The sequence below is a fragment of the Eurypyga helias genome, unplaced genomic scaffold (assembly GCF_000690775.1).
Source record: "Eurypyga helias isolate BGI_N326 unplaced genomic scaffold, ASM69077v1 scaffold11811, whole genome shotgun sequence".
NCBI classification, from domain to species: Eukaryota; Metazoa; Chordata; class Aves; order Eurypygiformes; family Eurypygidae; genus Eurypyga; species Eurypyga helias.
The window spans coordinates 22,899-47,966 of NW_010231570.1; the positions used below are offsets into that span (position 1 = coordinate 22,899).

Sequence of the window (25,068 nt, forward strand, 5' to 3'; positions counted from 1 at the left end):
ACCCTGCCCCTGGCAGGGCGGTTGGAACTAGATGATCTTTAAATGTCCCTTCCAACCTAAACCAATCCATGATAACAAAGACAATTTGACTATAAATACAAGTGGATTGTATAGTCCTGTCATGTTCTGCACTAACTGGTTACACACATCACTCCTGAAATATTTGTCAGGCTTTCCATGGCTCATAATAATATGAATAAAGAGGGTTCTGTGTCAAAATCAAGAAAAGCTAGCATATTTGTGTAAGACAGTATTTACATGCTACGTCTAGATTAATGCTGTTGGTTAGCAAAAGATGATCTTTCATAAGAAATAGTTCCCCAATAACTAATCAACAGTATCAAAGATACTTACCTCGCCAGCAAAAAAAACTTTTCCTTGTATGTCCTCAGCTATAATGTCATAAGCTTCACCGCTGCCACCCGTTTTTACAAAACTATATGCCATCTGGAGCCAAGGGTCTTTGCTCCATCGAGTAACAAAAAATTTCACTGGGTCAGGAACTTCCTGCATCATGAAAATAAAAGTTATGCACCACAAAGAAAACCTCATAATTGTATAGCTTTTTTCTCATAAACAGTTTCTTGTAATCTTGAGAGAATGCAGTAGTATTATGACACAGATCTGATCACATTCCAGAACTAAATTCCCATTTTCTTTATTATACTGCTAACCACGAAGATATTTTTGTTTGCTAGACTTGCCTGATGTCTGAAACATCACAGTTGCACTGTTTTGAATGCAACAAATCTGGATATTGTAATGCACCTAGAACTACACAAGAAGAAAAAAAAAAAAAAACAACAACCCGTCTCCTCTAAATACATATTTGTTGTTGCAAACTGATAAAATACCACTATCAACATCAGTCAGCATGTTTGTCTGTATCATTGCAAGCACTTTCCATCTTGGTAAGGCATTACGCTTTCCTCCTTCTAGCCTGTTAAATCTCAAAATGTAATCTTCATTTTGGAGATAATGTTATTCCAATGGAGAAATAACATTACTTATCTAAGACCAGAAAATGAGCTGGCTTGAAAACTAAGTTCACGGAGAAAAGAAAAAGCAGGAATTCAGAGTGTCTGTAGCTAAGCCATGTCAGTAATACCGTGTATTCCTTGTCACACTGCAGCATGTACATGCCACACAATCCCACCAAAAGGAGCCAGGGTAACGTTTGTGCAAAGGCTTAGTCAACTACAGCTGAGTCTTACTCCTGAGGGGCTTGTGAGAAGTAAACAGAAGCACCGCCGGTTGCCTCTTGCACAACATGTGATAACAACAAGCAGACTATTCCATTCAGGCAGCACACGAGAGAATAAAACCCAAGCAATCAAGACAAAGGCTAGCCAAGCACAGCAAGTTTCCTGGACATCCCAGAAGTAGTTCTGGTAAGCTCCTGGAAGCTATCTTGTCTTTGAAAATACTGCTGCATTGCAGACAGATGACTGACATTCACAACTGCTATAAACCACGGAGACAGGTGTGAAAATCACTCTTCTAGGCTGGAGTGGCACCAAAGCCAAAGACCTATTTGCTACCTCGACATTCCCATGACAGCAAAATAGCAGGTATGCGGACTTACGTTGCACATGGTTCTGGTAACTGTAAAGCCGTTACCAAAAGTATGCTTTTGGGGAAAGGTCTGGCTCTCAGATGCTGTTTTTTTCCAAGGTCATTAATCCCAACACCTGAACCATCAGTAAAACTTGCATGGTCACCCATGAACATTAACACAAGCATTCCTTGGGATCCAACTGCTCTAAGTAATTTAAGGCAGTACTGTCTATGGAGTGGAATGCAAGTAACATAGGTAAGTGACAGTCTTCTGCTTGCCCCAGATTTCTCTGATTTACCTCTTAGTTTTTATCCAGATGATGAGCTGGGGGAGGAAAAAAAGTAGAAATTTTTATCTAGTGTTTTTTTACAGTACGGATGTAGGGCCCTTGACCATTGTGGCTGTACCTCCATTCCAAGACAGCTTAGGAAGGGTTGGTTTTTTTATTAGAAGAGTGAGGGATTTGTTTGGTTTGGGGATGGTGGGGGTGGTGTAATTTCAGTTGCTTTTTACATGGAGGGAAGGGGAATCGCAATCAAATTAATCTAGCTTAAAGCTCTTACAATGTATTGGAAGCAGTGATGACCAGTAAAAAAGTTTGGAAAAAGTGACAACTAAGAAAGATGTGTATTTGTGTTACCTGCCTAAAGTACTGCTTTTAATTAATTTTCCTTTCCAAAAGCACTTCAAAGGATGATAGTTCATTTCTGTTTTTCAATTCATTACCATTTTCCTTCAGACAGATCTAAGATACTTCAATGCACATTCCTCACACAAGAGACCAAACAGTGGTTTTAGTGGATCTCAAAGGAAGCATATTCTCTCAAACTGACATGAGAAGAAAAGTAGTTTAAAATGTCAAAAGGTTTCCCTATACATCATGAAGTAATAGAATTGAAAGCCTTACCTCTGCTGGCAAGTTAATTCATCTCTGGGGAAAAAAAAAAAAGTCTTCTCTTACCTGCTCCTTAAACAGCTCTCGAAGTACAGTCATACACTGTTGCAGTACTTGTTGATCATCTAAATTCTTGATGGTTGTCACAGCATCTCCAGTAACCACTGACATTAAAATGCTTTGCTTGCCCTAAACCCAAGATATCAACATATGAGATAATTTCAAAATTACTAGGTTATTAAGTATTTCTTGAACAGTCCCTTTCAATTGGTATTGTCAGAGATTCTCAGCTGCAAGGGAACTTTCGTTCTAGAGGAAAGTGGGTTTCATTCCTTAGGATACAGGGTGAATATTCTATGGAATTTACGCTCAAATTACTAACATCCTTTCATGTCTTGTTCACAGATCTGTATTATGGTCAGCCCCTTTTTACAACTTGCTGAATTAACTTCCTACATACCTATTTAAAGGCTGGACCAAAAGATTTGGCACTTACAGTGTTGTTCTTTGAGACAGACCTCTTAAGCTCCAGTTCTGTGCTGTCCTGGTTTTGGCTGCGATAGAGTTAGTTTTCTCCACAGTAGCTAGTAGGGGGCTGTGTTTTGGGTTTTTTGCTGAAAACAGTGTTTGTAACACAGGGATGATTTTGTCACTGCTGAGCAGCGCTTACACAGAGTCAAGGCCTTTCCTGCCTCTCACATCAGACCACCAGTGAGGAGGCTGGGGGTGCCCAAGAAGCTGGGAGGGGACACAGCTGGGACAGCTGACCCCAACTGACCAAAGGATTATTACATACCATATGGCGTCATGCTCAGCATATAAAGCTGGGGGAAGAAAGAGGAAAGGGGAGACGTTCAGAGTGATGGCGCTTGTCTTCCCCAGTAACCGTTATGTGTGATGGAGCCCTGCTTTCCTGGAGATGGCTGAACACCTGCCTGCCGATGGGAAGGGGTGAATAATTCCTTGTTTTGCTGTACTTGCATGGGTTTTGCTTTACGTATTAAACTGTCCTTATCTCAACACACGAGTTTCCTCACTTTTACGATTCTTTCCCCCATCCCACTGTGAGGGGGAGGGTGGGTGGCTGAGTGAGTGGCTATGTGGGGCTTAGTTGCCCACTAGGGTTAAACTACAACACGTGCCAAAAGTCCACCTCAGCTGTACTCCAATTTCAAAAGGTGGTAACACAAAGAATCTATTTAAATACTAGTTAGATGTGGTTTGGGTTAGGCCAGTACCAAGTTCTTACCAGCAGATTTTGGCCCAAGAAATGAAAGCTCAGTTCTACTGATGTTTCCTTCCACTTCAAGACATCTGCTACCATGCAGAACTTTCAAAGATGAAGTGATGACGATAGAATAGCACACAGGTTCTCAGCTTCTTCACAAGAACTTCCCTCTCAATTATATAAGGCAATTCTTCTGTTACTAAACTTGACAGCTAGCAGAGAATAGCTATCAAGCAAATTAAGAATTATATCTAGTGTCTCTGGACAGCACCAGCGCACTGAACCACATGTAGAATGAGCTTAAAAGTATTGAAAATGTCTTTAACAACAGTCATATACCGGCACAGAGGGCATAGTAACAGAGCATAATCTTCACAGGATGTTTTCCTTTTGGAGTAAGCCATGAGGTTACAAAATGGCCTCTTAGTTGCTGCCAAGCAGTAAGCAGCAGTTGTTGTAAAAGCATGAAAAGCTAAGATACACATGTGTAATGTGTCTGCTTGGAACTGGCAGGGAAGAGAAACATGATGCCAATGCACTGATATGAATTTGTTTTGAAATCGACGAGTTTGGGACTGACCCTACAGATCTCAGCTTCATAGAAAACCTGGTGTTTGTCTTTTCTTCTGCCACTCCACACAGTTTTTCAGGCTAGTACAAGCCATTCCGAGTTAATAAGCTATCATGGAGGGGGGGTTTAAACAGGATTTTCAGCTGATTTAAATAAAATCCTAAACAAAAATCCTAAACTGGACTGGCAGACTTTTTCCCATACTGGTAATCTATAGTCAGGTATTACACACTTGTCTTCAAAACAGTTTGAGAATAAAAGTATTAACTTGCTTGCATATTATTTTGTATCCATATGTAGGAAAACATTCCCATTTATGACAATGAGGTATCAATCAGCTTTTTCTTGATAAATAACACTGCTTCCACTTAATAGCTGGGTGGGAGCCACTTCTTTTAACAGCTGGGGGGTGGGGGGTGGGTGTGAGAAGAAAACTTTCATTGTTTTGTAATTATTGCACCTAGATTCCAAACTGAATTTCTGAAGCGCCAACAGAATATATAGCTAGCATATGATACCTCTGGATCCATGTCGTAGAAAACACTAAAGAGCCCACGCTGGCTGGAATTGGGTGGAACATGACCAAAAAAATCAGCTCCTTGAATTTTACTGTCCCAAAATCTATAAGGAAACTGCAAGGCAATCTAGAGAGAGAGCGTGAGAGTGAATTAAAAGATTTTATACCACAAAACTCGTAACTGGATATGATGTTCTTCTTTTTAGCTTTTCCACTCCATTGGAGACACCCAGTTCTTATGAGAGGGTCTCAACACAGGGCCTGTTCTCCAAGGGGGGCAGTGAAGGAAAAAACCCCTGCGCTAGTCTCACAAATTGCAAATGAACAGACAGTATCAAATTCAAAATGGGATTCAGTGTGGAAAATGCTCTAGAAATTCCACAGAATTTTTACAAACCTAGCGTAGAATGCAGCAATCCCCATCCTGTGTGTGGGGTTTCTGAATCTTGCCTTTAAATTTCAATGTTGTTACAATCCTGTTTCTGGCATTACTTCTGCTTTGTTTACTTACGTTTTGCTCTAAACACACTTCTTTCTAGGGATCTTATCAGCAGAAGCTGTCTTTTTGCACCGGGAAAGGGTAGGAGATTTTATACTGGTCAAATACACAGCCTTCAGTATTCTTCTGAAATAGTTTAAGTATTAGGTTGAAACAACCTGGAGTAAGCATATTATTAGAATTTTGGAAGATCTAAGACCATCACGAAGGCTTGCTCCAAATTAGGCAAAAATGTTTAAGCAGTGAAGTGATTCTGCAAACAGTTTCCCATTAAGTTGGGAAATCGAAGAAACAGAAATACATGTGGTCGTCGGTAGCACTTTGCTCTTCTGGGCTACTACATAGAAGTAAAACCAAATGCATAATAAATCCTGAGAAATACACAGCAAAAGCAACGGGGACAAAGCAGCCCACGTTTCTATGAAGAGAAAATGAAATACAATCTGAAATGATTTACCTTCTCAATGACTCCTGCTCCCAAATTACTAATGGCTTTAATTTTTTTTTCTGACAGTGGAGGGTTAAACTGAATGGCATTTCTCTGAAGAAGGGACAGTGGTACAGTCACTAATACCTGAAAGAAATATTTAAAAATCACAACAGCAGCAAAAGCTGAATACTGCACTTAGGCCTCACAGCATCCTCTTAACTATCTTGGGTTATTCTTATGCAATATTCACCACACATCTCCAGATCAGTGTCTGATTTTACTCCCCATTAATGGGAAACACGTCTTACATTCAGGTGAGAACAGATCCTGCAGTTCACTGTTTTTAAGTTGTAGTCTGTTGAACTGCTTGTACCAGAGTGGCTAACCATGCTACTAATTTTAATACCTGCTGTAAATTATGGTCCATCACTTTCACAAAACTGGCTTTGTGAAAGGAGAGAAGATGGTCATTGTTATGGTTTGTGTTCCCTTCCTTCACAGATCCCTTCTCTTTAAAATAAGCTCAGTAACACTGTTCATGTCAATCCAGTCTTGATCTAGTTTATGTATCACTTCAAAAATTACTAAAAGCTAAATTACGCAGCATGAAGCAGGTGAGGACACAGGGAATAAGTGAGACTGAGAAATATGGGTTGTTAAGTCCTGCATCCAAAGGGAAAAATTTTAACAGCGCAGATTCACATGCTAAATGGGGTAAAGCTGAGCAGGGAATGGAACCAGGAAACGTAACTGTCGCCATCAAGGACCAGATAAAAATCTATTTGCTTCACATTTTTAGTACTACCTTTAAAGTACTTAGTTCTTCAAATCAACCTAGGGCCATGAAAAATGGGCTCTAGGACATCCAAATACAGGTCGCTAGAACATATGAGTTTTCATATTTGATTGGGAAGAAATTGGACTACATAGTCTTCTGCGGGGAAAAAAAAAGACAAATGGACGTGTACTACAGTCAGTATTGTTCCTGCCTTCCCTAAAATCCTTAATCCTGAAGCATATTGAATACCTTTTGTGTCGTCCACACTGTTCCATCTGCGGTAGTGACCTGTACTTCTTCCCCAGAATAGTCAACACTCTGTACCTATTGAAAGACAAGTTGAAGAAGATCACAAAATCTACACACACCATGCAAATTCAGACAAGAATAGACAATGTTGCACCAGTCTGCAAACTAGAAATTGAAGAACACAAATTTCCAGAGAAATAATGAAAGAAAAAAATTGCCGTCATGGAAGCAGAAAAAGTAAAAATTGTCACGATTCTAACATACAAGCTCATCATATCATAATACTTAAATACTGATAATCCTCAGAGGGATTCCAAAAATGCTGAAATTGTCCTCTCTTTTCTTAGAGACAAGTCAAAATAAAATAATCACAGGCACCGATTTGCCTGGTCCAAAAAAAAAATACAGAGATAATGATTGGGTGATTCAAAGCAATCCAAGACAGGCACTGCATCAACGTTTTCCAGACTCACTGGGAAATTCAGCCGGATGTCCAACCCTTCTGCCAATTTGTCAATCACAGTAGAATATCCCACAGTTAGTAGAGTGTGATCTCCAGCAAACTGGGCAAAAAATTCATTGTGGTCCCATGAGCGTGCAGATACCTGTGGACAGAACATAACTAGCTGTCTCTACTGGTGAGGTGACAAGGGTAATAGCAAAAGTCCCACAGTTTAGAAGAAGCCACCATAATTCCCTTCACAGCTGCAAGAAAAACACCAGCATGTATATCAACGCTGACAAAAGCAAATGGCTTATTTACCTAAGGCCACTAGACAATGTATGAATTGCTGGATTATGAAATGTCATAATATGGGTTGATTACTAGCAAGTAATTTATAGTTCTGCTTGGTAGAGAAAACAAGGAAAGTAATACAAAAATTCAAATGGACTGCAGTTTTATTATTTTACCTTTTTGTCTCTAGCAAAGAAATCAGGTTTTACAGCCTTAAGACGTTCAAATAAAAAATGGAAAAATTTTATTTCCCTAGAAAATTAGATATAAAAACATCTCGATGGAATTTTTCTGTCACTTTGGAGGTTCTTCTACGATATCTTTCACTGACTTTCTCCCCACACCCCTGCAAACTCATAGTACAATAGTGATATTTGCACTAAGCGATCACAACTTAGCAGTGGAAAACCTGAAGCAATTCTCAAACTGCTATTCGAATGTCAATTCCCGTCACTCTAGTCGCATTTACCTCATATTTTGATTTTCAAATTGAAGGTAAGATAGATTTTAACATCTTTCTCATTTCCCCTGGGTGCTCGTGAAGCGTGAAAGTGTGAAAGCTCAACATAGCAAAATATTTTCCACTGACTGACCTGGTATAGCATTGTCTTGCAGATTATTGTTATGTTCTTATACGCTTCTCAGTTCAGATCAGATTTGTGCATCTGTACATCAACCATCTTCCCCGCTACTGTAGCCAAGTTGACCCTAAACATCTTTAACCCAAGCCCCAGTAACTTAACACACTGCAACCAACTTCATACTTTGATATTTCCTGAACCTGCTTGGTTAAAACTGATGTCGCGAGGAAAGCCAAGTATCACACAGTCAACAGAATACCTAGGAGTGGTGAACTGGGGCCCACCGTCAGGGTGTTGGAACACTTCTGAAGTTAAATGCATTTATTCTCAAGATACCTAGCAAGGTAGAGAAATACCTCAGTTTTTAAACACAGAACTGAGAAGCAGAAGTCACACACAACATCTGAGGAAGAGTAACTCTCCTGTGAATCCTACCACCCAGCAAAACACCCTACTGCACTGCACCATCCACTTTCAACTCCTGCGTTAAAGAGGATGTCGCTGGAAGCGTGTCATGAACTCCCATTGGATTAACGAAGGCAGTGCCAGAGCCTGTGTCTCAATGCTTTTAAAGAACAGATTAGGGATGTAGGAACAGTTTAGGGATAGCTGACTCTTCCTTTTGGGCCATGGGATGGATCAGATGACTTCTCAGCATTACTTCCAACCCTGTTTTCTGTGATTCTCAATCACTTCAGAACACAGCTGTCAAAACGCACCTGAGAGAGATTGCTGCCACAGGCATACTCCAAATTACTGAGATGGAACTGTAGCACTTTTTCTTCCAGCTCACTGAACTGGATACCAGACTCCTGAATAAAGGCTTTATAGATCTCTTGTATTTTTTCTGTGAAAGAACATGGTTAAAGTAAGAATATATAACAACTCGTCAGAAGTCCTACTGCATTTCAATATGCGATTCTCTGGACCACAAGATTTTCAAGTTTATGGCCAAATTGCACAAAGATGTTTTTCTTCTCATAGAAGAATAAAAAACTGCAAGATCCTTCCAATTACAAAATACAACTTCGTTGTTTAATCACAGTTTTCCTTAGTAAAACACAGCTTCAGGGAAGAAAAAAAAAAAAGAGATTAAAATTATTTAAAAGAAAAAATAAAAACTGCTGTGCAACAGGACTGCTGGGATTAGCCAATGGAGACAGGAGAGAAATTGACTGTTTAGCTATCAACAATATAGAGTTGAGGTTATTTCAAGGGAAATACACTTAAAGATAATAGAGAATGCTTGCAAATAAATCCTGCTTCATTTTTACAAAACCAAAAGACCTGAGAAATTCAATCCAGAGTCCACTGAAGAACATACGAGTTACCGATTCTGTCTTTAAAAAATCCATGCTGCAAAGACTTGGGAGGCAGGCATTTCTGAGCAAGTTTATATTTTGTTGTTGAATATGCTTGCATGCTCTAAGTGTGGTGGGAGGCGTTACCAATGGAGATGGAACTATTCTTGCCAGCAGAAGGCTTTGATCAGGCTCTTTTTTTAGACAGATTAGTCAAAAAGTGTAAGAGTTATGGCTAGCTATGGCCTGCCTCAGCAAGAAGCAAATCTTTTGAACCGCTAGAGCCACTGGTTATACTGAAAAAGCTACCTCATGAAAACAAGATACTGTATGACAAGTCACACAGTATTATAAAAGCCTTCAAAAATTAGGCTTCCTTAAAAGTTACAAGTGTCATTTTGGTCAGTGTGTATACAACAGTCAATAGATCGCCTTTTGTCCTCCAAAGAGCCAGGTTATCACTGTTGGATCTAAGAGCAGATGTACAGCCATACACGTCTAAAAATGTCCAGTGTAACAGCCAATTTAATATAAAACTATGAACATGGCCAACCTCTTCACAATCTTGCAATACATCTGCCACTTACCACCAAGAGGAACATCCTGATGTTGGGTTTTATCTTTTCTCCACTCAGAGACGACATCTAGGATGGCATTGAAATGAAAGTCCATACGTTTATCAATAGTGGGATCTGTTATCCTTCCACCTTCCTGGATCAAGTCACATTTCTCCCCTAGTTTGTGCATTTTAATGCCAAGCTTAAGAAAAAGACATTTTATTGCTTTTTAAGTATAGAAGAATTACAGTGCCTTAGCCTGCTCAAAGTTATTTGAAGTAAGGTGAATCCCTCAGATTTAAGTGATGCCACTTAAAAACATCCAAGACACTAAATAGTCAGATTAAGTCAAACTTTTGTCCTCCTAAAACTAGAATACCAACAACAACCCTTCTATCCATTAATTGTCCACAAACTGTTGTTCCCCACTCTTCGATCCTTTTCTTTATCCAGGATTCTCAAAAAGCTCATCTCCAACTTTCCTATCAGGCCAGGGACAGGTACAGAGATGTTGGATCTGGTAATCAAACATGATGAACCAGTCTCCTTCATTTCTATCTCACCTTATTCTCTAAATCGTCAGTAAAAATAGTTCCTTTCGACAACTTTCTGGTGCCTGATGCCCCAACAGTTTCCCGCATTCAGAAACTGAAAAGACGTTGCTTACTAGTTACCGCCAATTTCATTAATAAGCAAAGAAAGAAATTATTTGGAATTAAACCTAGCATCTTGCTCTGCTTGTCCGACTTGCACCAGACACACAACAGAGCTAAGTCAGAATAAAGACGTTTTTATGTTCTACAGAGTCAATCTAGAGAAAAGAGCACAAATACAGTGCTAACTTCTTCCTAGGGCTTTTTGACTTAGGGTGTGCTCCAGGGTTTTTCATATATCCTCACATCTCTCCAGGCTGGTGGTCACCAACCACAGATCTCTTCTCAAGATACAGTTGTACTTTGAATGAAAGTTGACATCCAGTGGCCACAAAGGGACGGGCACCATATGTGTATTCAGAAGTCATTGCTTTTCACCTCATAACTAAAGCGTGATTAAAAAAAAAAAAAAAAAATCTTGATACCTTAGCGCACTAAACAGTTAAAGCACCATGGCTGGATTTTCATGCCTCACTGAACAAAATCCATACTCAAGTTCCACTTGCAGAAACTCAGCTTCCTGCCCGCCGCCTCCCCCCCCCCGACAAATCAAATCAATAACAACAAAAATCAAACTGCAGTGTGTTTGCATCAGTAGATATATATGCATCTTGTGCAGAATTGAACGAGAAACATAGACAGACCTGAGCAACGGCAAGTGCGTCATAGAACTATGTATTACAACAACATATCAATAGCCTCCCACAGTAAAGCCTTTCTCAGCTCTAAGGAAGTCTACCGAGGAGGGAAAAATATAGTTTCCTCTGTTTCTGAAGCTGGAGCTGCCTTGTTTTAATTTACATGACATGCCCAAAGCCACCCTATAGCCCTCCTCTGTCCTCCACTGTTATCAAAGATATAATTGCAACACAGTTTACTTACAACGCAGAAGAGGGTTTTAATCAAATCAGGAAAAAGGACTCCAACCCTTACCCAGCTGCGCCAACCTGCCTTAAACAACAATTTTTCACTATTGATAACGCATGACCACTGCAGGGAACCCACTTGCTCACACATTAGTGCCATTGGGTTGTTGACACATCCATTGACGATTTGTGCACCTCTTCCAACAGCGACTCCTTTGAATGTCGTATCGTCCCACACTCGGCCACCAATTCTGTCTTTAGCTTCTAAAACAATGACCTACGACACAATGCAGCTTAGTAAATTGTAAGATTTGATTATATTAAACATATCTGTTCAATATTGGAGGCATGCTACAGGCTATTAAACACAATGATCCGGGTGCAGTGTCCAGGTGAGGAAGTCCATACACCTTTTGGAGATATTTATTCCTGGGCTATACAAAAAAAAACCATTCTCAAGTATTTCCACCACTAGTGCATACCTCCTTAGCATCCACTAGTTGTCATAGACAGACACAGGATACTGGACCGAAAGGATGTCTGACTGACTATATTTACCTTTACTTACTTGTATTATCTATTTAGAGAAAGTCTTTTTAAGGAAACTCCATCTCTCTAGAACAGTAGAAAGCAACAGTGCATATATATATATAAATATATATATTTTATATATTGAAAAAAAAGTCCTGCCAGTTGATACTTATATATATTACTGCAGGATAGCTTTCCATGCAATTTGGTGTACAAAAAGGTTACACTGCAATTTGCTATTTAGCAACCAAAGGATGAGTTAATGGGACTATAGGATTCAGGGTTTCATATAAATATATACATATGTGACCATATAAATATGTAAATCCAGAAAGTCAGATGCTCATTCATTTCCTTAAACATCAACCCTGCAAACACTTCATGTGTAGAGTCCCACAGATTTTCATAATACTGTGATGTCTATATTTATGTCAACATGTAAATATTGTGAGATCACACTCACAATATGAGGGAAAAAGGAAATACATGTGATTTTCTTGGTTTTAATAAGCAACAAGTAAATACGGTAAAGTGCAAAGAAAATTTCGCCTCATTTAAACAGCCATCATCATCTACAGTCCCATTATTTGGACATGAATATCCATGTCTCCCTTAGCCTCCCAAGCCAAGTCTATATAAAATATTCACTGCATGCTTTGTTGAATTTTAGATACAAATAAATGCTGTTTTTAAACAGCAGATTTACAAAGCAAACCCCCAGATTTTACAAATTAATTAGGATGCCCTATACATAAATGTTTGTAACAAGAATGTAATTTTTTTTCATTTTGATGAAAAACACTTTCAAAGCAGAGGAAATCTGATTGTTAAGTAGTGTGTCTAAAGAGCCTTACCTTAATTCCAAAGTTGTGCAGCTGTCGGGCTGCTGCTAATCCTGCTGCACCAGCTCCAACAATAATGACAGATTTCTAAAAAATATTAAAAGATTTAAATAAAAATAGTTAGAAATAAAATAGAAATTACCATTGCCCACTTCTTTTTCTTCTTGACGAAGTTAAAGATACCCATAGGTTTCAGAAGTCTAGGCTGTCTTTCTTGTCCTCTAAAGTAATCAGTGATAACCTTTAAAGATGATAGTGTATTCAATATAGGAAAAAGATCAATTATAGCTTTGAAAATAATTACAATTTTAAGGACTTTGAAAGCAGATGTCTCAATTTCTTTTAACTGAAACAGATGAAGTTATCATTCAAGTAAAAAAATATGACTGAAGTCATCAGACAAGAAACACACTTCCCTTGTAATAATTTCAATCACCGATTGGGTTGACCAGTAAAAACTATTTTATGAATTAAAAACGTATACAAATACACTTAATTTGATGTTTCTGTGTGCTGTCAAGGAAATTGATAGTCATAAATATGTACCCTTTAGTCTTAGTTCTGGCAAACCAATATGGAATAGGTGTTTCCTCGCCTATGGAAGCAGAGGTGTATTAGAAGACTAAGATAAACAAAGAACCTACGTGTACTGTATATTTTTCACACAGTTACCACTCATCTGAAAAGCTTATAGGAAGCACAAATCCATAGGACCGAATTCCATAAATTTTAGTAAGAACAAAAACCTTGGTGGGAATTATCTCAGTCTGTAGCTTCCATAACCACTAAAGGCAGATGAGAACCATGTGAAAAACATGAAATGCATTTGCTTTTAGATGTAATTTTACATAAATGTTTAGAATGACAGGTAATGAGCAAAAAATCCAGAACCAAAAAAATATGACACGTGCCACATAGTTTTATAGCACTAATAACGTAGGGATTATTACAGCAACTTACATTGTGGTATTCTTTAGGAAGAAGATACTGGTCAGGACCGACTGATAAAATCCCTGTATTAATTAGCCCTTTCCTTGTCATAAAATAAAGTATCCTCTCCATTTCCTGTACACAGCGAATACGGACGAGCCCCCGAACAATGATGTGATGGATACATTTTTGAGGGGTAAGAGCCTCCTGCAAAGGCAAAACAAAGAACAAAAAAAGTGTTGATTTTCTTATATTCATTTTTTCATGCGTTTACATCATATTTAAACTGTAAACCAAATGGTAAAAATTAATCATGAATCAGGCTGCTGAGAACATTTTAAAAGCAAGTTTTGTGGAAGTTTCTTGCTAGCCAACTTTACACAGTAAGGCAGCAATTCATTAGGTTAGATTTACATGGAATAAATGTGTGCTCCATTAGTACAGTTCATTAGTACTGAAATGCAACCCTGATTGCAAAATGAATCTACCTGGTGGCAGTGCTCACAATGACATTCCAGTAAAATCCATTCCAAATAAAAAATAGATTAATATCCAAAACCTTCAGATCAATACAGACATCAGTGTCTGAAAGCTTCAGTATGTGAAATTCCAGCAATTCTACTGAAGACAGTGTCACAGAGTTAGCATAAGTGAAAAGACAATCACTTTCCTGTCCAACAGTCATATGAAAAAATAATAGCCCTAAAGCACCCATAAACACTGTTCAGAAATGTTCAAGCATCCCTTTAGAAGTTAATAGCTGGGCAGACTCAGTAGAGTTTTAGTACTTTCAAAACTTCGGTATTTTTCTGCAAAAGAACCTCCCAGACATTAAAACTCTAAACAAACAAAAACCCCCAAAACACCAAATAACCAGTCTATCTTGGAATGGATTTTCAAAAGGATAGGAGCAGTTTTTCTGGGGAGTAAGGAGATGTCTAAGAAGAGAGTTCATCCCTTTGCTCCACATCGCCCCAAAGTACTACTTGTAAGTGAACAAATTCACTATTAGCATCTCTTACCTTGCAGTTTGTGTACCAAAGAGCCAAAATCAGGTTTCTCAAAGCCAAGTACATGGTAGGGTCTCGTGAATATTCTGGGAACTCATAGAGCTCATCCAGTTCCATGACATCCGGCCTCACACAAAGTGCTTTCCCACATTCATTGGGCTGATAAAAAGGCTGGAAATACTTGTTCATGCCTGCAACTGAATAAAGACACACCAAGACCTAGTCATGTTCCATCGTACCTTCATTGTATCCTTTTCCCTCTAAGATGATCCATTGACCTCGCACAGATAAACAAGTCAGGAAGCTTTCCAGCCTCTAGCCACCTTCAGGATGATTTCATTTACATCGCACTCCTCTCTCCTACCCTCTAGACACTGCTTATTGTCCTGCTGCCTGACGGGTATGTCTTGGACCTGTCAGAGCTTAAGTTTTGCCAGAGAAACAGTATGTGCCCTCAGATGCCACGATGAGTCCAACAAGGAACGGGATCTAAACTCAAGCCTAAGGCCTAGCATTGCTGAACAGGCTCATGCAGTCCTCTGAATCCCTTTCATCGTCAACTCCCAATACTGCCCAGCGTGGGTAGTAGCTGAAAGTAATCATCTTCCATGTGCAGCACAGGTAGCTCTGTGGAACGAAGTTTTCTGTTTGTTAAGCAGGTACGTGTCTGTTGAATAGATAAGCAGATTTATTTTCAGCACCTGAGGAGAGCAAAGCCTGCTAAGATGGCACAGAAACTGAACTTTCTCTGAGTTAGTATTGAGGTATATCAATAAGGCTGAGTATGGGAATCCTGAATTCCCTTTCTCCACACCTGACCTGTACTGCAGATCCACACTCCCAGCCTGTCAGCCTCAGGACTGTCATTACCAAAAAATTAACCTAAGAAGAACCCGAGTGCCTTAAGAAATCAAATCCTTTTCTCTAAAGTCCCAACAGTCCACAGTATCAAAACCAGCAGAATCATGTTAGGTCTTGATAAATATTCATTTCCTTAAGAACGCAATGTTACCTGCAAGTTAATTTCCCATTTCTAGAAACAACGACAGGAGGTAAACAAAAAGCCTGTGCTTACTGCAGTGCTTTCTCTGCGCTTACTCCCTAAAGAAATGCCCTACGAAATGTACTACCTTTATCTTGCAAATGAATAAATTGCATCAAAGAAGTATGGAGGCAGTCACGCAGAGAATGTTTATTAGAGTGGAGAACAGATCCAGTATTTCTGAATCAGGAACATGATGTGCCTTATAAACTCAGTTATAAGACAAAATTCATCACACCTATTTAAGCAACAGAGCCCTGCAGATGGCCCTTACCAGTCAAATTAGGCACGCTCTTTAAGTGCTCTAACTTCACAAGGTTGGATTCACCAGGTAACCGATTAGTGCTGGTACAGGATGGACTCATGCCCACGCAGTCTGGATAATATGCAGCTAGAAAGGGAGCTGCCACACTGTCTTTCAGCAAAGGAGGGAGTATGAGCATGGAGTACCACCAATGGTCTGAAACTTCAGCCACTCTCTGGCCAAGCGGAGAAGTGAAGGAAAGAGGGGAGAAGAGAACACGTCAGTACTTTGAAAACGTTGGAAAACGAACCAATTCCCCCCCTCCCTCCAAAACTGAGACCAAAAAGCACTAGTAGTACCAATCTCAGAATGGCAAGTCATAAAGACAGTTTCTCTCCCTCTTTCCCCCTCCTCAGCCTGCCACAGAAAACTGTAGCATTAAACTCTTCCTCAGAAATGGAGCTGAAACTTCACAAACTCCACACCCACGTGGAAAGCAAACACACGAGAGATGCCATGACAACATACCTATGCCTTATCAGGCCCTTTATAAAACATTTACAGTTGTTAATGCATCTAGAAATCTGAACTTAGAAAATTCTAGGCTAACTGATGAGTTTAATTTAGATTCTGCTATCCCCATCAAATACCTTATAAAACCCTAACGAAAGCTAATGATTCAGCCTTAACTTACAAATCAAAAGTGCATTAAGCAAACCAAAAGGCAAAGCTTCTACCGCAGTCAACAGTAAGTTTGAACTTGTTTCCTGGGGTAGAGGTACCTCGGGTACACTTGCCAACAGTGGGTTACTGAACATCAGACCATACTAGATCTGAAACACAGGGTTACATGACCATAAACCCACTAAAACAACAACACACGTCAAAGCCCAGTTTTGTAAATGAGGGAGAGCACAGAGAAAACATGTTTTTTTGTTCTCTCGCAGCCTTCAGAAAGAGGAGACTAGCTTGACTAAAGATAGAAACCACCTGAAAGACATGTAAATTTTAGAATGGGGAATATTATTTGCAAGCTGGCAACTGAATACTGTTTTGCCTGATCAAAAAGGAGAATTAGGAGTAAACCTTGGAATCACAGGCCACAATGACACCACGAGCCACCTGAAAGCTCACTGGTATGGGAAGGGAAAAGAGGAAAAAGATGAGAAAGTAGAAGGCCCTAGGCTCTGTTGCAAATAGTGTCTGACAGTTTCCTGAGCAAAATTCATAAATACTGCCGTAATTGGCTAAAGGACCAAGAAAAGGGAAGAAATACATCATGCTTTATAATTGCTTTCATATTCTAGGAGAAATGAGGAGGAACAGCCACTACTCACCAAGTCCTCAGGCATGGAGCACTGGTCTGAGCCCTCAGTCTGAAAGAAAAGTGAATGGTATCAGACCTATTCTTAAGCTGTACAACAAAAAGTAAATATAAAAAACCAAAGTAATTTGGCCATGGCACAGTCCTTTAAATTTAAAAAACACACCAAAAATGTGTTAGTGTTAGCCTTCTGTAGCAGAGATGATCATGTCAATTAAGTTAAATAATAGAGAAATGCATACCTAAAACCACAGCACACCATAAAGCCAAAACACCCCAGAAAATGTTTCTCATTTGTTAAATTAGATAGTTTCTACTGATCAAACATTAAAATATACATTTTATTCCACAAAAGTTAGTGAAACACTGAAACAAGCAAACAGGGGGAGGAAGTAATTTTAGAGAAAAAAATCTGGAAATATTCCACATTTTCCAGAGAGACTCTTCCAGCCTAGAGCACAAAAAAAGTTTCTCACTTACTTTAAGAGGACCTTTATCACAAAGTTTCAGGATGACATGCTGACCCTTCTGATTTTCATACGGTCAGTATTTTCATGTTATATTTTTAACTATATAGATTGTATGGCACTATAAGGACTCTTTCAAATTTCAGGAGTTACCTTCACTCCAAAGCTGAAAGTTTTCATGTAAGGCCCTGTGACAAACTCACTAGAAATTAACAAAAGCCCACTGAGCTTTTCAAATGCTTTCTTCAATAACAAATCATGGCTAAACAAAACAAAAATAAACATTTTGGCGTATGTCTATACATGCTGATAATCATTCCATAGCTTCAGAATGAAGGATTTAACAATTGATGGTGCAGAGAAGGAGTATTCCTGACAGTTGTTTCTTGACATTTCCACTGGGGAAACAAAAGGCCAAACAGCGTGTAGACCTGTCACCGTGCAGCTCTCTAGGCTGTCAGATAATTGGTTTTGGCATTAGAAACATTAAGCAGCAAACAAAAAGAAATTAATGTCTGCAAAGAAGAAAAATCAACCTGTTGATAGTTTCGATATGAGCAACAACCTTCTCTTACCTTGGTGGAATTGTTCAGTTTCATACCACATCTGTAGGTTTTTGCTATCTGTGGTGTCAGCTGGATTTCCTTTGTCAGCTGACGCCATTTACCACAGTCTGGCTTTGTGCACTGCACCTACAAGTCAAAAACAATCATGTTTTTACTTGTTGCTGTCTGATTACAAATAAGATTAATGAAGCATAACTAACCAATTAGAAAGAAGGGAGATATGAGGAAGCTGCCAGATATAATTGTTTAATTTGTTCTCATGTAATACTCAGGTCAAAAGAAGGACATCTGGTATACAGAAACCTCATGTCCATCTCCTCTAAGACTGAATTTCTCCACGGAACCTAACTCCAAAACTAATTCAACACCCAGTTATATGGTCTTCGGTGAGTTTTGCAAAAATCACTGCAAAAACACATTGGTCATCACTTCAAAAATAACAAGAAAAAACCACCACTAACAAAAAATTTACTTCCATTCCAGTGTCTTTTCTTCTGCTCTCTTTTCTAGGGAAGTACAAAATTTGTTTTGGAAGTCTTTCACACTCGTACTTTCTTATAGCTGGCTCACGCCCTTTTCCCCGACAAGTCTTATTCTGCCTGAACATCATGCAGCTGCTACTTCACTAAAAAGCCACGGAAGGCTGTTCTTTGTGGGGTGTGGAGAAGGTCTCCAACAATGGAGGAGCTAATCACAACTGCCACCTTGAGCTTTTCCACAGTCCTCTAATACTAGAAAATTCCCACAAAAAGTCAGCTGACCTACTGCCTGAACATACAGTATCAAAAACTCACATCAGAACGTGATATTGAAATATATACCGCTAAATAAATTACCCTCCATCTTACCCAGTAAGGAAGCTGTTGATCAGCCATGAATGCTTTTGGACTGGGCTCACTTTTACCATTACTTGTCCAAATCCTTTTCCAGGCAGTATATTTCTCATATCCATCTTTATGGCTAAGAAGGAAGAGAAAATAAACCAGCAAGCTGTCAGAAAATTGAATATCTAATTCATTTCAAGCAATACCACTTATACTAAAACATTTTTATATCAGGACAGAGAAATAAGGCTGTAGAGTCTCCAATATTTTTCCTATTAAAAAAAGTCATGGTTCTTATAACAGCAATAAATTGCACCCTGACCACTAAGTCCTCTTGATCACGAGCACACGTTCTGATATCTAAGGCCTGGACTGAGTGGCAGGTACAGCTGAGCACGTAAGCCCCCAAAAGCCTTAGAAGAGCTGGACTCAACTCCCACTCAAATGGGAAGGAGCTTGGAGCTGAAAGCACTCTGTGAGCCTGATCAGGGTATTCTCGGCCACTGAACCGAGAGTTCAGTTAACCAAGAGTTAAATCTGCTCACTAATTTGATGTTACAGAAGAGCAAGCTCTCACGAACTCACATTGGGAGTTTGCTTTATAAAGGAAAATAGATTTATTTAAAACTGTTCTCATCATATAAAATTCTCTGATGATGTTTTCAGAAAGACAAAAGCTTCAGAATAACTGAACACACAAACCAGTCTGCCTGAAGTAACCGGTTTTGTTCACACTGCGACGTTCATGTTGATGATCAGTCCAACACCTGCAGTCTTAGCACCAATACCTAAGCCTCACTTTGAATAAAGCAAGCAGAGAGGACAAGTCTTTGTATGTACATGACATTTCAATAATTGTTACATCTGCCACATTTTAATAAGCGCTGAAAAGGCACAACCTTATACTGGCAAACGTACCTTCGGTAATAGTGGTCAAAACATTCATTGCAGAAGTGTTCCCCACAGGAAAGATGATACCATCTAGACGTATACCCATTTTTAGCACATCTGTAATGCAAGAGACATAGACAGTTTTATGATACATTTGGGGGGAAAAAAAAAAAATCTTTCTAGCACATTCTAGGACGTGAGCAAAATATTCTGGACAAGCCAGGGCTTTATGTTACATTCATGAAGGCTGACTTGCACAAGGCACTTCAGTCATAAAAATAACAATAAGACCATTTCAATTGTCTCAAACATTTCCAATTTCCAAACTAAGCAACGCCAGATGCAGGGGAGGCAAAACGTACACAATGTGCAGCTTTATAGTTGGTCTGGCCTCCAGCAACCTCCCACTAACAATGGTCAACTGGGCCTGTCTTTAGTCCCCTTTAAGCAGACGTTTCCTGAACATGAAGTATGCTTGCTCTTACAGTATGTGCTGTGACACACTAAGCGTTTTGCAAATGTATAAGAAGGTAAAGTCCCTCTCCATAGAAACTTACAGTTCCTTTACTTTGTTTCATTTTGTTCTGATATTAGTGCAGGGGTGGGAGAAGGGATCATTTAAACCAGTATTTTTCTTGTACATGTGATCAACTGAGTTATAAATGATTACAACATCCCGTCCCAGAACAACTGACAAAACCATAAAGGCAAATCTGAACACAAAACAGATGTTGCCTATTTTTTTTCACGTGACCAAGTTGGCTGTGATTTTAACCCAAAGAGAGAAAACCCTGAGGAAGCAGTTACACATTATGGGCATTTATTCTTTATTACCCCCAGAAATATCCATTAGCAAAGATTATATTCATCAGACAAGCCATCACCCTTCACTTAGAAAACTCTCATTATACTCAATTAAATGGTTCAAGCAGGAGGTAAAAAGCAGCGACCTAAGCCTCTAACTGAAACAGCTAGCCATGAAATGATCTCATCTCAAATAAATGATGTTGAAAGTATGTACCTGGGGGGAAGTGGTATGGGTGGAAATAAAAATATTAAAATAACAATTCAAAAACATGACTAAGCAGTATCTATTGGTTCCTAAATAGAAACATAATATCACCAACACGGATTGCTCAAGTGCTCCCCTCCCCTACAAGTCTCTCATGCGACTGCCAAAGCACTTGGCTTTCCTAACACAACATCCAGGATACCTTGACCTCCTGCCACCAAAGAACAATCCACACAGGTAACTAAATGAAGCACTGAATTATTTGATATCATTGGAAAATAAATACACCAAGGGAAGTTTATCTCCATTAACCAGGGAGGGAGGAATGCTATGTAATTACAGTCTGCCCACTGCATGAGGTCTAACGTCTTGCTTACTACAGATGCACCTTGCCAGAATCCTGCATTCAGTACCGCCAGGGTCAGGATGCAAGAGGACTTGTGCAAGTACACAGAAAGTCATGAGCAACTCAAGAAGAGAAAGGTCAAATAAGTACAACTCTCTCCCAAGACCTAAAATCTCAAGCTCAGAATCTCACGTCAGACTGCAAAGCATTCCAATGGAAGAATGATAAAGACTTTCTGCAGTAAATGATGGTTTCGTTTTACACCCTGAAAGCAAGTTTAGCTTCCTCAGATTACACTAATATGCTCTCACTTTCACAGAAGCAAAGCGTGTTCCAGAAGACACCACTAATAACATAAATACGGGGATTCTAAAGATACTCTGTATCTGAATTAGCAACTTGCACAGTAGATAGCTATCCACAACAGGAATAACTTCTGACACTTTCCTGGCATCTTAAGACTTGTATCAATACCTTTCGATTCTCCCTCTACATTTAGAAACAAAGGGATTTCTCAGAACACAGTTAGGATCCTAAACTTCAGCTGCAAGTTTAGAAAAGTCCGTAGAAAATGCAAATAAAAAGAAACAAACCTTTCAGCTGCACTGGCAAAGCAAACAGGACATGCTGCAGTGCATCCAGCTTTTTCACACTTTCTATATTTCTTCTCTGACGCTTCATCATCATCATCTGCTGCTTCAGCTGCTTTCTTCTTCACCTAATAAAGAATAGCTGAAATCTGACCAGTAATGACACAAATGCACCTTCTATAAAATGTCATTCAGACAGTTTTGCAGCTTGTGGATAACATCAAATGGTTAAAATGGTACTAATGATAACTTCTGTTTCCACTGTGAAATAGCTGCAGCATGAAACATCTGTCAAAGTAGGTCAGTTTTTCTACAAAAAAAAGCCCAACACCAGAAGAGTAAGGCTGGAAATACCATTTAAGTTAAAAATGTCTTGCCTTAGTCTAACTGATGCCATTGAAGAAATTATAAGCAAAGCTTCCAGTTTAAATCGTATTTTAAGCTCCATCACATGCTAATGAGTCAAGCCTCATGCATTCATTCTATTTCTCCTTCAGAAAAAAAAAAATCTTCACAAACTTATTGATATTAACTAGCAGCAATCTTATCTGCACCTCAATAGAGTAGGCATGGGGCTTTTTTTGGACTCCAGATACAAAGCTGTATACCAAATGTCTCCTCTAAGCCTCAAAGGTACTATGTATTGTGTTAGTTTAGGCCTCCGACTGGATGGGCAGACAGCTTGGTCTGGCTGTGCAGAAGTCTGTGATTGTATTTTTAACACATCCAGTATTTACAGTTTATATTGAGCATATGTCTTTTCTGAATATTGTTCATAAATGAGACACTCTACCTAAGAATTAACTAATTCTCCTTCTCTCTGGATAAGTACTCCGTGTCTAACCCACAATAAAGCTAGCTTTCTTTATAAAAATAAATTAAAAAAAAAAAAAACAGAGTTCAAAGCAATGTGTTCTTAAATTTTTATAAATACCTGTCTTCCAGAACTCCTCAGAGGAAGGTTGTCTGGAGACTGGTCTGAAGAACATGCCTTTTTTTTTGTTCGTACTCTTCCAGTTGACATTGTATTATTAGATCTGCAAAAAAAACCCGTATGCAGTAGTTCAGAAAAAAAATTAAATTGCTTGACTTTGCAGAGCTGTCTGATCACCTGGGCAGTACAACCACTCATAATACTACTTTTGTCAGAGTTACCTAGGTAAGAATCTGTTTAGCTTGACTATTAATTCAGGAGGAAAATGAGAATGAGGCATTATGGGAAAGGAACAATACTACTATTTTAAACTGAATTCGGAGTTAAGATTAGATCCTTGAGTACGTCATGACAGGCTGTTCCAGCTAAGCATACCCTGGATTTCAATAATCTTATTTGCATTATGCGAAGACCTGGACTGGAATTTGGGTTGGCAAAGTGAGCATACCTCAGCTCATAATGCTAGCACTGATATACCACTCGGAGTAACGCTTGTCCTGCTAACTATTGATTTATTGGTAGCAAGAGGTTTACACTGCAAAACACTTTTCCAAACAGCACACTGAAGAGATGTTTAATATCAGGTGAACAACCAGTTCCAAGACTTGCACACCCTCTTAAGAAAGTACATCAGAACATAAAGTCTGATGCAATGCAACTTACAGGAGATCAGAATATCACCAACTTTGTTGTTAAGCATACTGTAGGAGAAAATAAAAGGGTTATACCACAAGAGAGCTCTATAGCTGTCTTTGACTGCATCGGTGGGAATAGGGTAAAGACCACAGTTTATCGTGTAAGCAGGAAAGCATGGAATGTGGTGAAGTATGCCACAGAAATATGAAAGCATATTTAAAATGGTATTATCAAAAGCATTCCTTTCTCAGGGATTAAAACACAAATAAATAGCCTGAAGGAAAAATTAAATCTAAATGGGCTCCATCACATACAGAAAGGAAGTTGAAAAAAAACCCTTATACTACAGCACCCACATCATGAATGTACTAGGGATCAGTTTGCAATTTTTTTTTTTTGATGTATTTGAGATTTCTCAATTCCCTCCATTCCACACTGCACCTTCCTTGTTCAAGCTGACAGTGATGGACATGTAAGCAGTAGCTTCGTTCAGGAACTCTGCTAAAAGCAAAGGCAACAGGAAGAGAGAATGGGCATTTTTGCAGTATTTCAAATGAGCTGATGCAAATCAAGTAAATCAGTGCTTTACCCTCCTCTCAAGAGAGAAGAAATAGATTTGGGAGGGAAAGGGAAACCACACAGTGGTATTCACAAGTGAAAAAACCAGTTCAGACAACCCAATAGAACAGTAACTTACTTTCCTTTATGCAACACCCCCCAGCACACACATATAACTAATTAAAGCAAGGAAAAAAATAATTAAGTCAATCTTTATTGCCTAAAAAAACCCAAACCCAAAACATCACTCCACCATAACTTCCTACTGTAAGGGGGTAGATGAGGTTGGAGTAGAGAAACCAGAGTAATTTCATGAGATTTCCCTAAACTACTACATAACGCCCCAGGAAATGGTGGCTCCCCACCAACCCCACCCCCAACACGCTTTCCTTCTGGATCAGTGGCACAACGCTATCTCTCCGTGTCACCTTAGCCCTGACGCCAGATAATCACTCCTACTTGCTGCTGCCTTTGCAGTCGGAGGCCAGGGACTGCCCCAGCACCGAGCAAGGCACCGGACGACTCCTCTGGGTGACTACCAGGTGCTCACAGCTTGCTGGCGCAGCTGCGAGGCCCTTCATCCAAGAAGGGAAAAGGACACGTAGCTGTTCCGTTGCGTATACACAGTTAGAAAAAGGTGGCAGTTATCATTCACCGAGAAGTTTCGTAAAAAGATTTAAGATTCGGAGAGGCCTCCTGTTCTGAAGGGCTGAGGCCAGACATACGGAATCACATATTTTTGCTACAAGCACTATAAGAGGGGGAAGAATGAGGCGGTGAGAACGGGAGGGGGCGAGGGGGGAGGATCAGTCTATGCATATGACTGTAAGAAAGGCCATCGCTTCCAGCTGTACGCCGCTTCGCCCCACTTCCCCTCCTAAGACAAACAACAACCCCCCAAA

General features: G+C 39.4%; 1 protein-coding gene across 2 annotated transcripts in view; it reads right to left on the minus strand.

Moving 5' to 3' along the window:
• Positions 1-23,062, minus strand: part of KDM1B (lysine (K)-specific demethylase 1B) — a 23,809-nt gene extending 747 nt beyond the window's left edge. The window contains exons 1-19 of one of the 2 annotated variants that reach the window (XM_010161121.1): positions 22,973-23,062; positions 22,042-22,166; positions 20,118-20,207; positions 19,224-19,335; positions 18,385-18,501; positions 17,356-17,394; positions 16,049-16,253; positions 14,745-14,929; positions 13,753-13,929; positions 12,805-12,879; positions 11,559-11,696; positions 9,931-10,102; positions 8,762-8,889; positions 7,199-7,330; positions 6,726-6,800; positions 5,726-5,842; positions 4,771-4,896; positions 2,520-2,642; positions 355-507 (exon numbers count right to left, since the gene is read on the minus strand). In XM_010161121.1, coding sequence (XP_010159423.1) covers positions 355-507; positions 2,520-2,642; positions 4,771-4,896; positions 5,726-5,842; positions 6,726-6,800; positions 7,199-7,330; positions 8,762-8,889; positions 9,931-10,102; positions 11,559-11,696; positions 12,805-12,879; positions 13,753-13,929; positions 14,745-14,929; positions 16,049-16,253; positions 17,356-17,394; positions 18,385-18,501; positions 19,224-19,335; positions 20,118-20,207; positions 22,042-22,166; positions 22,973-23,062 — 2,379 coding nt within the window. The remainder of the gene's footprint in view (positions 1-354; positions 508-2,519; positions 2,643-4,770; positions 4,897-5,725; positions 5,843-6,725; positions 6,801-7,198; positions 7,331-8,761; positions 8,890-9,930; positions 10,103-11,558; positions 11,697-12,804; positions 12,880-13,752; positions 13,930-14,744; positions 14,930-16,048; positions 16,254-17,355; positions 17,395-18,384; positions 18,502-19,223; positions 19,336-20,117; positions 20,208-22,041; positions 22,167-22,972) is intronic. The other variant, XM_010161122.1, reaches the window with a different exon arrangement.
• Positions 23,063-25,068: the final 2,006 nt, after the last annotated feature.